This window comes from Chenopodium album, chromosome 5, assembly GCF_948465745.1.
Source record: "Chenopodium album chromosome 5, dcCheAlbu1.1, whole genome shotgun sequence".
Classification (NCBI taxonomy): Eukaryota; Viridiplantae; Streptophyta; class Magnoliopsida; order Caryophyllales; family Amaranthaceae; genus Chenopodium; species Chenopodium album.
The window spans coordinates 23,250,710-23,265,692 of NC_137838.1; the positions used below are offsets into that span (position 1 = coordinate 23,250,710).

Genomic DNA, 14,983 nt, shown 5'->3' on the forward strand with positions numbered 1-14,983 from the left:
TTGTTAAAAAGTATTTATTTGATTTAATCCTAAAAATCTGATTTAACTCGGTTTTATCTTTTTCATAAAATTCTATCTTTAACTAAACGAATTTGATAAAATTTGGTTTTAAAATAAAACGAAATTAAATTTGTTTTGGTTTCAGTTTTAAAAAGATAAGATTAGAATTCTGTTTAACTTATCTTATTTATGAAAATCTTATTTTGTGAGCTAAGGAACCTCTATAAATATAGAAGCAATTCAGCAAAGCAAAATGAGAGTTTTAAGCGTGAAAAGTAAGTTTGCCAAAGGTTTAAGCTTTATCATTTTGATTTCGGGTTTCATGTGTAGCTTTCCATTTGTGTGTTAGAGTGTGTCTTTGTGTTGTAATTGATTTTGGGGTGAGATTGTGAATTCTCTTAAATTCATGTTTAAGTGTATGAGTTTGAATTCTCTAAAATTCGAGTGGTAGTTAGTCACCCCGAGTGTGTCTTGGTTTGCACAGTGAGAAAAAGGAACATGAGTGTGTCTTAGGTCGAAAAAGGAACCTGAGTGTGTCTTGGGTCGAAAAAGGTGCCTGAGTGTGTCTTGGGTCTGATAGAATAAGTTCTTATCAATTAGCAAGTGTCCGAGGAGGAACTTGCGAAGCAAAGGTCGGTGTAATAGGTTGTACTAGGAGAGTTGCCTATGATAGTGGAATTTGTTTATAAGTCCCAATAGGACCGAGGTTTTACTTCCAGCTAGGCACTGGATGGTTTCCTCGTAAAACTTGCTGTGTGCTTTAAATTCCTTTACATTTTGTTTTTAATATTCCGCATAAGTTCCGCGATTGGACTCTACAACCATTCACCCCCCCTCTTGTAGTAGTTCATCTAAACTAACAATTGGTATCAGAGCAGGTTCTCACGAATTTACAAGCAACCTTGTAGAGCAAAGTTCGTGAAGAGATGAATGCGCACGAGAAACTTGAAGAAGGGTATTCTACCCAACGACCACCGATGTTCAATGGCAAGTTTTATTCATACTGGAAGAATAGAATGGAGATATTCATCAAACCTGAAAATTATCAAGTATGGAGAGTCATTGAAAGCGGTGACTTTGAGGTAACAAAAACCAATGCAAACAAAGAGGTAATCCCTAAACCAAAAGTTGAATTTGATAAAGAAGATTATGAAAAATACGAGTTAAATGCTCAAGCAGTGAAAATCTTGCATTGTGGACTAGGACCTCATGAGCACAATAGAATCATGGGTTGTAAGTCCGCAAAGAAGATTTGGGATTTATTGCAAATAACACATGAGGGAACAAATGAAGTTAAACGTTCCAAAATTGACTTACTGATGTCAAAATATGAAAGATTTGAAATGCTACACAAAGAATCCATTCAGGATATGTTCACTAGATTTACTAACATTGTAAATGAGTTAGAATCTTTAGGCAGGTTTATACCCATTGATGAACAGGTAAGAAAAGTTCTTAGAAGTCTTCCTCAAGACGAGAGGTGGAGATCCAAGGTCACTACTTTACAGGAATCCAAGGACTTCACCAAGTTCAACCTTGAACTGCTCAATGGTTCCTTGCTTACTCATGAACTTCATCTTGGAGAAAACTCTGAAAGTTCCAAGAATAAAATCCTTGCTCTAAAGGCTTATGAATCAAGCGACTCTGAAGATGATGATATGGAGACAGCCATGCTTGTACGGAGGTTCAGGAGAATGTTGGGAAAAAGAGGAGAAAAGAACAAACGAGGACAGGTGAGTTCCAAAGAGTTCAAGTGCTACGGATGCGGTTCCAAGGATCATCTTCTCAGAGATTGCCTTAATCCTAAGGAGGATGAGAAATCCAAGTACGAAGGCAAGGAGCAGAACAAGTATTACAAATCATCATTCTCCAAGGAAGATTTCGGAAAAGCCATGATGGCTGCATGGGGAAACTCTGATTCAAAAGATAAAAGAGAAGGAGAGTCCGTAGAAGAAACAGCAAACTTGTGTTTGATGGCCAAAACTGATGAAGAAGCTCGTCTGAAAGAACTTGAATCCGAGGTATGGTATGACTATCGACAACTCAAACATTTAAACAAAGAAAATCTTATGGACATTATTCTGGAACTTCAAGATGACTGTAAAGAACTAAACAGGTTGAAGTTCCAAACTGATCAAGCTCTAAAAATCCACAAAGAACATAGTGAATGGGTTGATAATATGAAAACTGATGTTCAGACTAAATTCTTTGATCTATATGATAAAAATGTCCTTCTAAAAGAACAAGTTGAAAAACTGTAACATGATAATATTTTGTTAAATGTAGAGCTAGCTCATCTAAAACTTGGAATTTACTTTTCTGACTCAGAAGTTCCTATTACAAGCCAACTTCCAAATTTTGAAAAATTAAAATCAGATTTGGAAGAAGTTAAAATAAAAAATCAAACCTTGGAGGAGGAACTTGCCAGAGCCAGGAAAGGCAAAGAAGTGATTAATAATGGAATTCCTTCTTGGATAGCTAATGTTCAAAACAAACATAAAGAAGGACTAGGATATAAGAAGAAGTCTAGGAGAAATAAAAAGTACGTAGATCTACCCAGTCAAAAATTATGTTATTACTGTGGTGGTACAGGACATCTTCAAGCTGCATGTCCTAAAAGAATTAAAGATACTCTTAAGAATACTGAGCATGCTGAACAGGTCTGGATGAAGAAATCTGACTCTTCTTCCAAAACAGTGGAACCCAAGGAAACCTGGGTTCCAGAAACTAACGCTTAGTTTTCATGCAGGTTCCAGTGAGGGGGAACAACACTTGGTACCTCGACAGTGGTTGTTCTAAGCACATGACTGGAGACAAATCTAAATTTCTCTCACCGGATGCCTACTATGGAGGAACTGTGACCTTTGGTGATAATAAAAAAGGTGAAATTATTGCTATTGGTAAAGTAGGAAGGTCAAGTTCCCATGCTATAGAAAATGTTTTTTTAGTCGAGGGTCTTAAACACAACTTGTTAAGTATTTCTCAATTTTATGATAAAGGTAACTCAGTTAGCTTTACCTCTAATCTTTGTAGAATCATTAAAAATGACACTAACAATATTATTCTTGAAGGAACCAGAAAAGGGAACACATATATTGTGGATCTCAATGAAGTTCCAAGTAGTAGTTTGACTTGTCTTAGTGTCATTAAGAATGATCCCCTATTATGGCACAAACAATTTGGCCATGCTAGTTTCTCTTTGCTTGATAAACTTAGGTCAAAAGAACTTGTGGAAGGACTTCCATCCATCAAGTTCCTAAAAGATAAACTCTGCAGTGCATGTGTTAAAGGTAAGCAGACGCGAATATCTTTTAAATCTAAGAATATGGTAAGCACCACAAAACCATTGGAACTTATCCATATGGATTTGTGTGGTCCTATGAGGATACAAAGCAGAAGTGGCAAAAGGTATGTAATGGTTAATGTAGATGATTTTTCCAGATATACCTGGGTTTTCTTTCTTGTAAGCAAGGATGATACATTTGATCAGTTTGTTGCTTTTGTTAGGAAAGAACAGAGAAGAACAGGTTGCCAATTAGTCCACCTGAGGTCAGATCATGGAACTGAGTTCGAAAACTCAAAATTTGATGAGTTTTGTGATGAACATGGAATGAACCACAACTTCTCAGCCCCCAGGACTCCACAACAAAATGGAGTTGTTGAACGGAAAAATAGAAGCTTAGAAGACATGGCAAGAACAATGCTGATTTCCAGTGGACTGCCTAGGAACTTCTGGGCAGAAGCAGTAAATACAGCATGTTACATATTAAATAGAGTTTCCATTCAAGCAATAACCAACAAAACACCTTATGAGCTAATGAAAGGAAGAAAACCAAATATCTCTTATTTTAGATCGTTTGGTTGCAGGTGCTTTGTACACAATAATGGAAAGAGAAACTTGGGAAAATTTTATGAAAGGAGTGATGAGGCTGTATTCTTAGGATATGCCTCAAATAGTAAAGCTTATAGAGTTTACAATAAAAGAACAACGTGTGTTGAAGAGTCTGTACATATAATTTTTGATGAAACTGACTATGTGATTGATGTACAGGATGATGATGATGATTTCGAAATAAGGTTGGTAAGAAGACATGACCCTGATGAGGAATCAACTGTATCCATGAAGTAGCAAGACAAGAATACTATAGCTGAAAATCAAACATCAACTGAAACAGAAGTTCCTCAAGAGGAACACCTAGAGCCTGAGAATCCAGAACCACTGAATCAAGAGACAGAAGACAATGGTGCTGAACCAGAAAGATTGTATCCAATCAAAGACTTTACCCCTAAACGTTGGAAACATCAAAAGTCTCACCCAGTGGACATGATTATGAGTGACATAACCAAAGGAACTCAGACTCGGTCCCAACTAAGGAACTTCTGTGCATTTTACTCATTCCTATCTACCATGGAACCAAAGAACTGTGATGAAGCCTTACAAGATGCAGACTAGATTATAGAAATGCAAGCTAAATTAAGTGAGTTTGAAAGAAACAAAGTCTGGCACCTAGTTCCTAGACCGGGACACTAGAAAGTTATTGGACTAAAGTGGGTGTACAGAAACAAGCTTGATGAACATGGAATCATTGTGAGAAATAAGGCTAGGCTGGTTGTCAAGGGGTACAATCAACAAGAAGGCATAGACTTTGATGAGACATTTGCACCAGTTGCCAGGTTAGAAGTTATACGCATTTTTATTGCTTTTGCAGCTTTTATGGATATTAAGTTGTTCCAAATGGACGTCAAATGTGCCTTCTTAAATGGTTTATTAAAAGAGGACGTCTATGTGGAACAACCTCCTGGATTTGAAGATCCAGAATTCTCAAATCATGTCTATAAACTTGATAAAGCTCTCTATGGGTTGAAACAAGCACCAAGGGCATGGTATGAGAGATTGTCCAAGTTCCTATTAGATAATGATTTTAAAAGAGGAAAAATAGACAAAACATTGTTTTTGAAATCTAAAGGAACTGACATTTTAGTTGTACAAATATATGTAGATGATATTATTTTTGGTGTAACTAACGAATCTTTAGTGAAGTATTTTGCTGACCTTATGAGTAGTGAGTTCGAAATGAGCATGATGGGTGAGCTAAACTTCTTTCTTGGATTGCAAATTAAGCAAACTGAGAAAGGAATAATGATTCACCAGCAAAATTATGTGAAGGAACTCATAAAGAAATACAAGATGGAAAGTTCCAAAACTATAAGAACACCTATGGAAACTAACATCAGACTGAATGAAGACACAGCTGGAACTTGTATAGATCAGAAGATGTATAGAGGTATTATAGGTTCCATATTATATCTAACTGCTAGTAGACCTGACATATCATTCAGTGTAGGCTTATGTGCGAGGTTCCAAGCCAATCCAAAGGAATCTCATCTTAAGGCAGTCTAGAGGATACTTAGGTACCTCAAAGGAATTGATGATTTATGTCTCTACTATCAAAGAAATGAATCAATCGATTTAGTTGGATACACAGATGTTGACTATGCAGGTGATTTAGTGAATAGAAAAAGCACATCAGTTATGACTCAATTTCTTGGACCATGCTTAGTTTCTTGGGGTTCCAAGAAACAAAATACAGTTGCTTTGTCCACAGCAAAAGCTGAATATGTAGCTGCTTCAGCTTGTTGTTCATAGATGTTGTGGATAAAACAACAAATATATGATTTTGGTTTAAAATTTTAATGTGTTCCAATTTATTGTGACAATACTAGTGCTATCTGTATATCAAAAGATCCAGTTCAACATTCTAAGGTTAAGCATATCCACATTAGACATCATTTCCTAAAGGATAATGTGGAAAAAGGCTATATTAAGTTAGAATTTTGTCCTACTGATAATCAAATTGCTGATATTCTAACTAAGCCTTTGAGCAGAGAACGCTTTGAGAACATGAGACTGGAACTTGGGATGATCAAGCTGAATTGATTGCAACTGAAGTTCCCAAATATGGTATTGTCAATTACAAGATCAATTAGAAGAATAAAACATCTATCACAAACTTGGTGTGATAAACATAACGGGAATGTCACCGTTGGTAAACTCTTGGAGGTCAGTGCAATTAACACTTATTTAAACTGTACATATTATTTAAGGCAATGTAGACATGTATATGACTTGTTCCATGAATTTTGATTTTAAAATCCTGTTTTCAAGAAAAATTATCTTCTGGAAAATTCCTTATTAAATAAAATGTGAAAAGATAAGTCTTAAATTAAAATTCCATCCAGATTAATCTTCAAAACAAGATAAAATTCATTGTTCCTAAAACTAACCCTTCAACTTCAAAGAACCATCTCAAGTATTTACTCCCCTATAAATACTCACCCAACCAACTCCACTAACTCACAATCACATCAAATTAAACCTCTCAAACTCTCTCAACCACAAAATTTTTACAGCTAAACCACAATCAACCATGGCCGATGAAAACCCTAAGAACCAAGAAGTTCAATCACCCACCAAATCCTCTTGCTCACAACCAATTAACCTGGAACCTCCTGTTGAATTACTTCACACCTCATCAGAACCTAAAAATACCAAGCCAAAAGTAGTTGAAGAAACCGCTACCTCTTCAATCACAAGCCTCCCAAATTTCCTCGGTCGAATTGCTGAATAGAAGAAAAGAAAAGCTGAAAAATCGGAGAAATCTCTAGATGAGCAAATTCGTGAAATTGAAGCAATAGAGGACGAACCTGAAGAGGCAAAGGATGATTCTGAGGGGGAAGAAGATGACAAAGCTTTGAAAAGTCAGGCTGACAGGTATGTTGTAGGCTATAGAATAGATGATGCATGGTGTAGAATGGTGAATTTCGAATTTCTAGATCTACTTAAGTTTCAGGGTTGGGATTTCTTGTTTACTGTGAAAGCAAAAAACTATCTGTATCCTCTGGCTATGGATGAATTTGTTAAGGAATGTGAATTTGAATATGGTGTGTGTTATAGCAAAGTGAATAGTGTTGATGTTGAGTTTGATGCTGCTAGACTAGGAACTCTGCTTCAAGTTCCATGTGAGGGGTTTGATACTTATATGAAAGGGGCTGTAACTATGAAGGTGGCAGGGCATACTAAAACTGAAATAATTAATTACTTGGGTGGTAGAAAGGGTGTAAGTGTCATGAATCACAATGATCTTTCTCCATTGCACAAACTGTTATTTAACTTGGTGAAAAAGTCCTTGGTTCCAAGGACTCAGAAGAAAAATGAACTGTGCTACTTAGATATGGCCTTAATCTTTTGCATGTCTAAAAGAATTAAAATCAATTTCCCAACAATCATGCTCCAACACTTAGAGCACTGTAAAGAAAAGGACTTAAAAATAGGATATGCTGCAATTCTTGCTTATGTGTTTGAAGATTTGGGTGTGAAATTGAAGGAATTTCATGGGCACATGAGGGAGAAAGGAGAAAATGTGATAAATGAAACCACTCTAGGGGGATTAAGCCTTGCTGTTGTGAGGGGGAAGTGCGTGAAGTATGAAGCGCAGAAGAAAAGAGGGAAGGAAGATGAGTCACAGCTGAGAGGTCCTGTTAGGAAGAGCAGAAGGCTCTCAGTTGGAACTCAGGCCAGGACAAGTGCAAATGATCCCTTGGAGTTAAGTGAAGGGGATGGAGGAGCTGATGAGATAATCACTGATTTGTCTAACAAACTTATGCAGGTTGAAGGACAGCTCATTGACATGGCAGGGAAGATGAAGGCAATGGAGAGAAGCAATGCATCTCAATCTAAGGAGTTCCAGAAAGCCTTTTCAAGCCTGGAAGAAAAACTGAAGAAAGCTCAAGAAGACAACAATGCAGATCTTGAGCAAATCCTGAAAGCGCTTGATGTCTGATCACCCTTGCAGCCTATCCCAGCCATCCTTTAACTTAATCCATTTTCTGTTGGTTTAAGAACAATGATCTGTTTTCTTTGGATGTTTTTGAACTTTATTTTTTTTAAAATATTTTGGAACTTGGTCTGTAATATTTTAAGTACTCTGGATGGTTGGATTTTGTTAAATGCTACGGAACTTTGTCTATATATGCATGCATTGTTGCGAATAAACAGGAAAATTTGTGTGAAAGTACTAGCTTAAGAGAGCTAGCCAGCGCTGCTTCCAGCTTCCCAGGCCACATTCGATGAATTGCCTGTGGGGTTGTGAGTAGATGAATAAAACTTTGAAAAGTCAGGTTTTTGATAATGCCAAAAGGGGGAAAAACAGGAGCAAACTTGGAAGCTGAAGTTGTTCTAGTTCCACTTAAGTAAGTAACAAAGGCTGTTCTCTTCTCTTAAAATTTAAGTTGTTAATTACTTTCTGTTTGTTTTTCATTCTGTTTTATTCTGTCATTTCTGTCTGTTTTGTTTTTGCTTATATAAAACAATAAAAAATTGAAAAATGAAAAACCAACCTTCTAGTTCTTTACTTGTTATCCTCAAGAGTTTGCTCAGTTTGTCATCATCAAAAAGGGGGAAATTGTTGACCCTTATGAAGTTTTGATGATGATGTTAAGAATTGAGCAAACTTCCTTTTAATAAGGATTTTCTGGTGTTGTAATGTTTGCAAGTTCAGTAAGCGTTGGCAGCTGAAGTAGGAACTGAGACAAAGGAACTTTAGAAGATCCATGAGGGCAAGTAAAGACAGAAGAAGAGTTCCAGCAATGGAACTTCCCGAAGTTTCTTAACAGGAACTTCAAAACGGGTTGTAACGACCTGGTTCCGGTGTAATGTTGGGGCAAGCATCAACAACCAAGGATCAATGCAAAGATCGAGATATCAACCGAAAAAGATGGACTTCATAACTTATAGTTGTATAAAAGATAAGTTTGTTTTGTAGGTTGATGTAAACTCATTAATGGCTGTTATGCATGGAACTTATTAGAAATCAGATAAGGCTTGGCAAACTAATCAATTCGTAAAATATAATTGTGAAAAAGTATTTATTTGATTTAATCCTAAAAATCTGATTTAACTCGGTTTTATCTTTTTCATAAAATTCTATCTTTTAACTAAAACGAATTTGATAAAATTTGGTTTTCAAATAAAACGAAATTAAATCTGTTTTGGTTTCAGTTTTAAAAAGATAAGATTAGATTTTTGTTTAACTTATCTTATTTATGAAAATCTTATTTTGTGAGCTAAGGAACCTCTATAAATATAGAAGCAATTCAACAAAGAAAAATGAGAGTTTTAAGCGTGAAAACCACTTAGTGCTTAAGAGTAAGTTTGCCAAAGGTTTAAGCTTTATCATTTTGATTTCGGGTTTCATGTGTAGCTTTCCATTTATGTGTTAGAGTGTGTCTTTGTGTTGTAATTGGTTTTGGGGTGAGATTGTGAATTCTCTTAAATTCACGTTTGAGTGTGTGAGTTTGAATTCTCTAAAATTCGAGTGGTAGTTAGTCACCCCGAGTGTGTCTTGGGTTGCACAGTGAGAAAAAGGAACCTGAGTGTGTCTTAGCTCGAGAAAGGAACCTGAGTGTGTCTTGGGTCGAAAAAGGTGCCTGAGTGTGTCTTGGGTCTGATAGGATAGGTTCTTATCAATTAGCAAGTGTCCGAGGAGGAACTTGCGAAGAAAAGGTCTGTGTAATAGGTTGTACTAGGAGAGTTGCCTATTATAGTGGAATTTGTTTATAAGTCCCAATAGGGCCGAGGTTTTACTTCCAGCTAGGCACTGGATGGTTTCCTCGTAAAACTTGTTGTGTGCTTTAAGTTCCTTTACGTTTTGTTTTTAATATTCCGCATAAGTTCCGCGATTGGAACCTACTACCATTCACCCCCTCTTGTAGTAGTTCATCTAAACTAACAATATTAAAAATTAATTATTACCCTAAACATGATACTAGGAAGCAATAAAACATCCTAACATGAGGCTAGGAATCAATATTACAAAAGCATGATTTCTATATCAAAAGAATAACAATTATATTACTTACTTGGATGCCTCGTATCTCTTTCTAATAACAAAATACAAACATTAGTAACTTCAAGGAAATATTAAATCAAACAACTAAATTAAATAATTGAAATAGAGATTTGGGACCAAACCCTCAGAAATTATCAACCTTTCACGTCTAGAGCGAAGGCAACTTTGAACTTGGCTAGGTGTGTCTAAAACTAATGAATGTGGAATTTTGTACTGGGGAAGGTTTAGAAAAAGAATAGAGAGAGAAAGCTTCTAGCTTTAGAGAGAGAATAGAGAGAGATGATGATTGTGAATAATGATTCTGAATGAATGAAAACGGGGAGATACGACCCCTATTGATAGAAAAAAGCAGTTCGAAATCAAATCAAGTCCTATTCGGAATAAAATACCTCCTGTCGCCAACGACAGGAGTTAGCGCCAGACGACAGGATTAGGGCCAGGCGACAACTATCAGCGCCAGGCGACAGCTGTTAGCGCCAGGCGACAACCTTGTCGTCTCGCGCTAAGTTAGAATTAAAACGCGCTTTCCACGCGAAATTCTATTCTCAATACGATAAAGCAGCTAATTCCGCGTTGATCAGATTAAAATCAAGTTTGTGAAAAATCACATATTTTATTCAAAATAAAAATCTTTAAAATATAATTATTAATCCTAATCCTATGATAATTTAAAAGAACCTTCTAGATTTTCTAGAAGATTAAAATCAATCCTAATAACTTTAGGAATAATAATTAACAGGCCCTCCTCTAGATCATTGGGCCATATTTAATTTAATCTATAACTTTCTCATTATTCATCGGAATTAGGCTTATAATATATCGTTGGAAAACTCTTTTCGAGCCCAATCCAACTACACTATTATTGGACCCTTTTCATGGACCAAACTAAATTGGATTGGCTATTTTCATAAAAGAAATATATTCAAAAACAAAAAGAGAGATATTTAATAAAAACATCCACATCACTAGAATTTTCACACTTTCACTTCGTTCGATAATCAAATGATATGAAAGGTATTCATCATTGGGTTTGGTTTTGGGGAGACACATTTGGGGTGTCTACGAAAGCCCCCACTTTGACTAAGCTTGGAGAAACGCAAGTTTCGAAAACAAAAGTCAAAGTAGCGATAGGGACGGAGAATGATTCATAACGTTCTGCGATCCTAAATCATTCTTGTAATGCTGATACCTGCAAACTAGCGTTAGTCAAACAGATAAAAGAGTTAAGAAACGCGTATCTTGCACCGTTGAGCACACGTCTCTGGAGTAACTGATTTGTTCCTGTATTGTTGGTGTGACGACCTCCACAATACCTCATGAACGCCAACTAAAGGTAAGAGTGCCTCGCTATCTTCACTTTCTTGTGACAATCCTCCACAGTGCCTCGAGAACATCGTCGAAGGTGACTGTGCCTCGTCATCTTCAGGTTTGTGGCAGTGCCCCGCCACGGCTGTGCCTCGCCGCTATAGACAATATCCTCTCTGCTTCAGGACATCGTCGAAGGTGATCGTGCCTTGCCATCTTCAGGGTTTGTGGCAATACCTCGCCACGGTTGTGCCTCGCCGTTATAGACAATATCCTCTCTGCTTCGGGACATCGTCGAATGTGACTGGGCCTCGCCATCTTCAAGGTTTGTGGCAATACCTCATCACGGCTGTGCCTCGCCGCTATAGAAAATCTCCTCTCTGCTTCGGGACATCGTCGAAGACCACTGATTGTAGCTATCTTATTTAGAGATGAAGGCTTTACTTTTTTTCTTTAATAAGTGGAGGGAAACTTTCGCCAAGATGATTGAGGTGCCCACCGAAAAAGAATCTGTAAGGATGTTTATCAAGAATCTCCAAGAGAAGTATTCAAAGAATTTAAAATATCAACATAATTTGAATACTTTCAAGGCCGTCTATGACATCGGTATTGAAATCGAAGATGACCTCGCAAAGCAAAAAGCTACTAACAATAGTAAACACAGTGGCTGGAAAGGAAAGAAGAATGACAATCCTTCTTCTTCCAAAAACGCCCACTCTAGTAACAATGTTAATTCCTTTGATCTCAATGAACTCTTAGCCATGGATAATCAAGGTTCTGAAAAGAAACCCAAAAGAGAACTCACACCCATTGGAATGACCTATGATGTTACTCTCGATCATCTCTATGATCGAGGATTAATCAAACCTATTGGCCCTGCCGAGGATCCAACATCAGAAAAGTGATATTCAAGATGGGACCCCAATTCTTATTGCAAGTACCATAAAGGAAATGGTCACACCACTGATGAATGCTACAGATTTCAAAATCTCATTCACTATCTCATGGAAGCAAACAAGATCCCATTGCCTCTAGCTAGCAAGAAGACCGGGTGATGATGAGCACAAGACACAGGGCGAACTTCGACAACAAGATTTCATGACCTCTTTTTCTATTTCTTTTTCATTCTTTCTTTCCCCAATAAGTCTAGCATAGGCACCTTTTTTTTCCTTAGATTTACTTTGTAGATTTTTTCTTTTTCCCTTTTAATAAAATGAGCATTTATTTTCTTAAATATGATCATTTCATTACATCGCTTAAAAAAAAAATCCATGTCAAACTAAGCACAAGGTATACCTATGATTTGAGGCACTCCTTGTAGCCACATCATATCACCTTTCACCCTTCAAATATGAAATCCTTTTTTGACAAACCACTTTGAGCCTCGTCTAACGATAGACCTTTCATTTTTCAACCCATATCTAGCTAACCTTGGGACGGGATGGTGTGTAACTTATGCAATTTCAAAAGCTTGAGTGATTTCAAAAAATAAAAAAGCAATAAAAAAATTAATAAAAGTGTACAAAAGGGAAAGTGTTCCAATGTCTTTGACATGAACATGTCTTTGATATGAACACGTCTCAGATTGCGTCTCTTATCGAGTGCTTGGTACCGTGCCTGAGAAACATGAATGCCAAGTGAGTAATAGATCGCATGATCGGGATTGCCCACACTTATAAAAAAGATTCAAAATAAAAAAATGCAAAAGCAAGAAAAAAAGAGAGAAAAGAGAGCTAAAAAAGAGTTAAAAGCCTCAAGCATAAAAATATAAAGATTCAAAAGCAAGGTTGCACACCTTGGGGGCTTATCTAGGGTCTAAAGCCTTTATCCCTTTCTTCTTCAAACCTTTAGCCTAACCACGTTACAACCCTTATAAAGACCTTTTTGAGGTATACACACACTTGTGCGAGGTTCGGCTAGAGCTACGTTCGGCCTGATTCCTAATGGATATGTAGGCAACCTCACATCGAGGTGCGGCCGTAATAAAAATTCATTCATTCATATATCTTCTTTCATAAATGATCATGTCAAGGGATCCCCTATGCTCATCCCTATTCATTTAGAGATAGACTTAAGGGCTTGATCCCTACATCATTACCTAGCCTAAGAGTCACCACCATTTGACTCTTTTCAATGTATTTTTCCACACACTTAGCCCTTGCAGCCTAACTTTAGTGTCATTTTTACACACATCACAGATACATGACCAAATATACTTCCCTTAGGAACCCTTTGTCATGAAATCTTAACACAACGCTGAAGCATGCCTTGTCATATCAACGCCAATCATCATTGCATCATGAAGTATGAAGTGCTTAGCCTCCGTGCCTAAGTTACCTAAATACTTCCATTATCAAGTCAACTAGGATAGCATAAGATGTATTATTCCTTACATCTTAAGAGACAGCATCAAACGCATATATTTGACTAAGCTCATTCAACATGCACCTTCAAAAACTTCGCTTCTTTCTTTTTTGCGTCTTTCTTTTTCGGGAGAAAGTCGGTACCCTTCACAAAAATGACAAATTTTTTTTTCTTTTTTTCATTTTCGAGTCACACAATTACATTACGATGCACACACGAGTCATGTACACAAATCACATTGAGTTAAGTCTACGCACACACGAGTCACATGAAGTGAGTCATCATACGTACCTTGAGTCATGTCAAGTCAATGAGTCAAGCAACAATCACCTTAGGTCAACCCTAATTACATGAGCAAAGTCCTATAGTCCAAATGTAAATTCAGGTACACTAAGGTTTGAAGGAAAAGGACGTAAACAACTTAGCAAATCAACTAGAGTCAGCTTGATTGCAATCATATTTGATTGTCGATCGGCCTGACGGCGGTCATATTAATTGATCGGGTTCCCAGGTACGCCAGTTAGCCCCTATAAGCAAATTGACATGATCAGTAGTTGGCTCGATTACAATCGCAGTAAGTGATTAGCCTGACGACGATCGTCTCACTTAGATTAAGCATTGGCTCGTTACAAGCACCAACGCATCGGTTCAAAAGCAAGCACTTATACGACAATTTTTCCAAGATTGGACTATCATCCCCAACTGACAATATTTCCAAATATGGATTGTTGCGCATCTTCTTCAACGACAATTTTTTCAAGATTGGATTAACATCTTTGGCAAAGTTTCCATGCGTGGATCGTCGTGCTCCTTCTCTGTTTGGCAAATTTTTCCAAGTTCGGATTGTCATAAATTCATTGATTCATTAGCAATTTTTCCGAGATCGGAATGTCATACACCCAATTCCCTATGGCAAAATTTCCCAAAGGATTGTCGTAGGTCTCTACTCATCATAAATTTCGGCAAAGGTTCGTCAACATGGATTGTCATTCATTTCAGTAAGTGGCAAATTTTCCCGAAGTGGATTGTCAGTCGACTCTTTTTTGCTAATGTTCCAAGACGCGGATTGTCAATAGTGGCAATATTTTCCAAAAAGGATTGTCGCATAGCGTTGGCAAATTTCCACGGTGGATTGCTTTCAAGATTTTTATTCCATGATGTGGATTGTCGCTCGTAGCAAAATTCTTATGACAGATTTTTACGAAGCATTGGCAACTTTTCCCAAAATTGGATTTTAGCAAATTTTCCGAGATACAGATTGTCGCCTCATCGTGGAAACATTTCCAAGGATAGATTGTTGCGAAGCATTATTAACTTTCCCTAAATTGGATTGTCATAAATCATACAAGAGTTGTGTTGGCAACTATTCCCAAAGAAAAGAGGATTGTCATCACCCAAAGTATCGC

General features: G+C 37.0%; 1 protein-coding gene across 1 annotated transcript; it reads left to right on the plus strand.

Moving 5' to 3' along the window:
- Nucleotides 1-926: 926 nt before the first annotated feature.
- On the plus strand, nucleotides 927-4,453 carry LOC145632749 (uncharacterized). Its single transcript, XM_081685087.1, has 5 exons — nucleotides 927-1,233; nucleotides 1,417-2,257; nucleotides 3,034-3,691; nucleotides 4,052-4,081; nucleotides 4,130-4,453. The coding sequence occupies exons 1-5, from the start codon at nucleotides 927-929 to the stop codon at nucleotides 4,451-4,453; spliced, it is 2,160 nt and encodes a 719-aa protein (XP_081541213.1).
- Nucleotides 4,454-14,983: the final 10,530 nt, after the last annotated feature.

What these genes read in the sequence shown, in the direction of transcription:
- LOC145632749 (XM_081685087.1), top strand. Translation starts at nt 927, where the DNA reads ATGAATGCGCACGAGAAACTTGAAGAAGGGTATTCTACCCAACGACCA. An exon ending in AAAGAACAAGTTGAAAAACT is followed by an intron (nt 2,258 to 3,033) that starts GTAACATGATAA and finishes TAATCTTTGTAG; the next exon opens with AATCATTAAAAATGACACTA. An exon ending in ATAGAAGCTTAGAAGACATG is followed by an intron (nt 3,692 to 4,051) that starts GCAAGAACAATG and finishes ATTGATGTACAG; the next exon opens with GATGATGATGATGATTTCGA.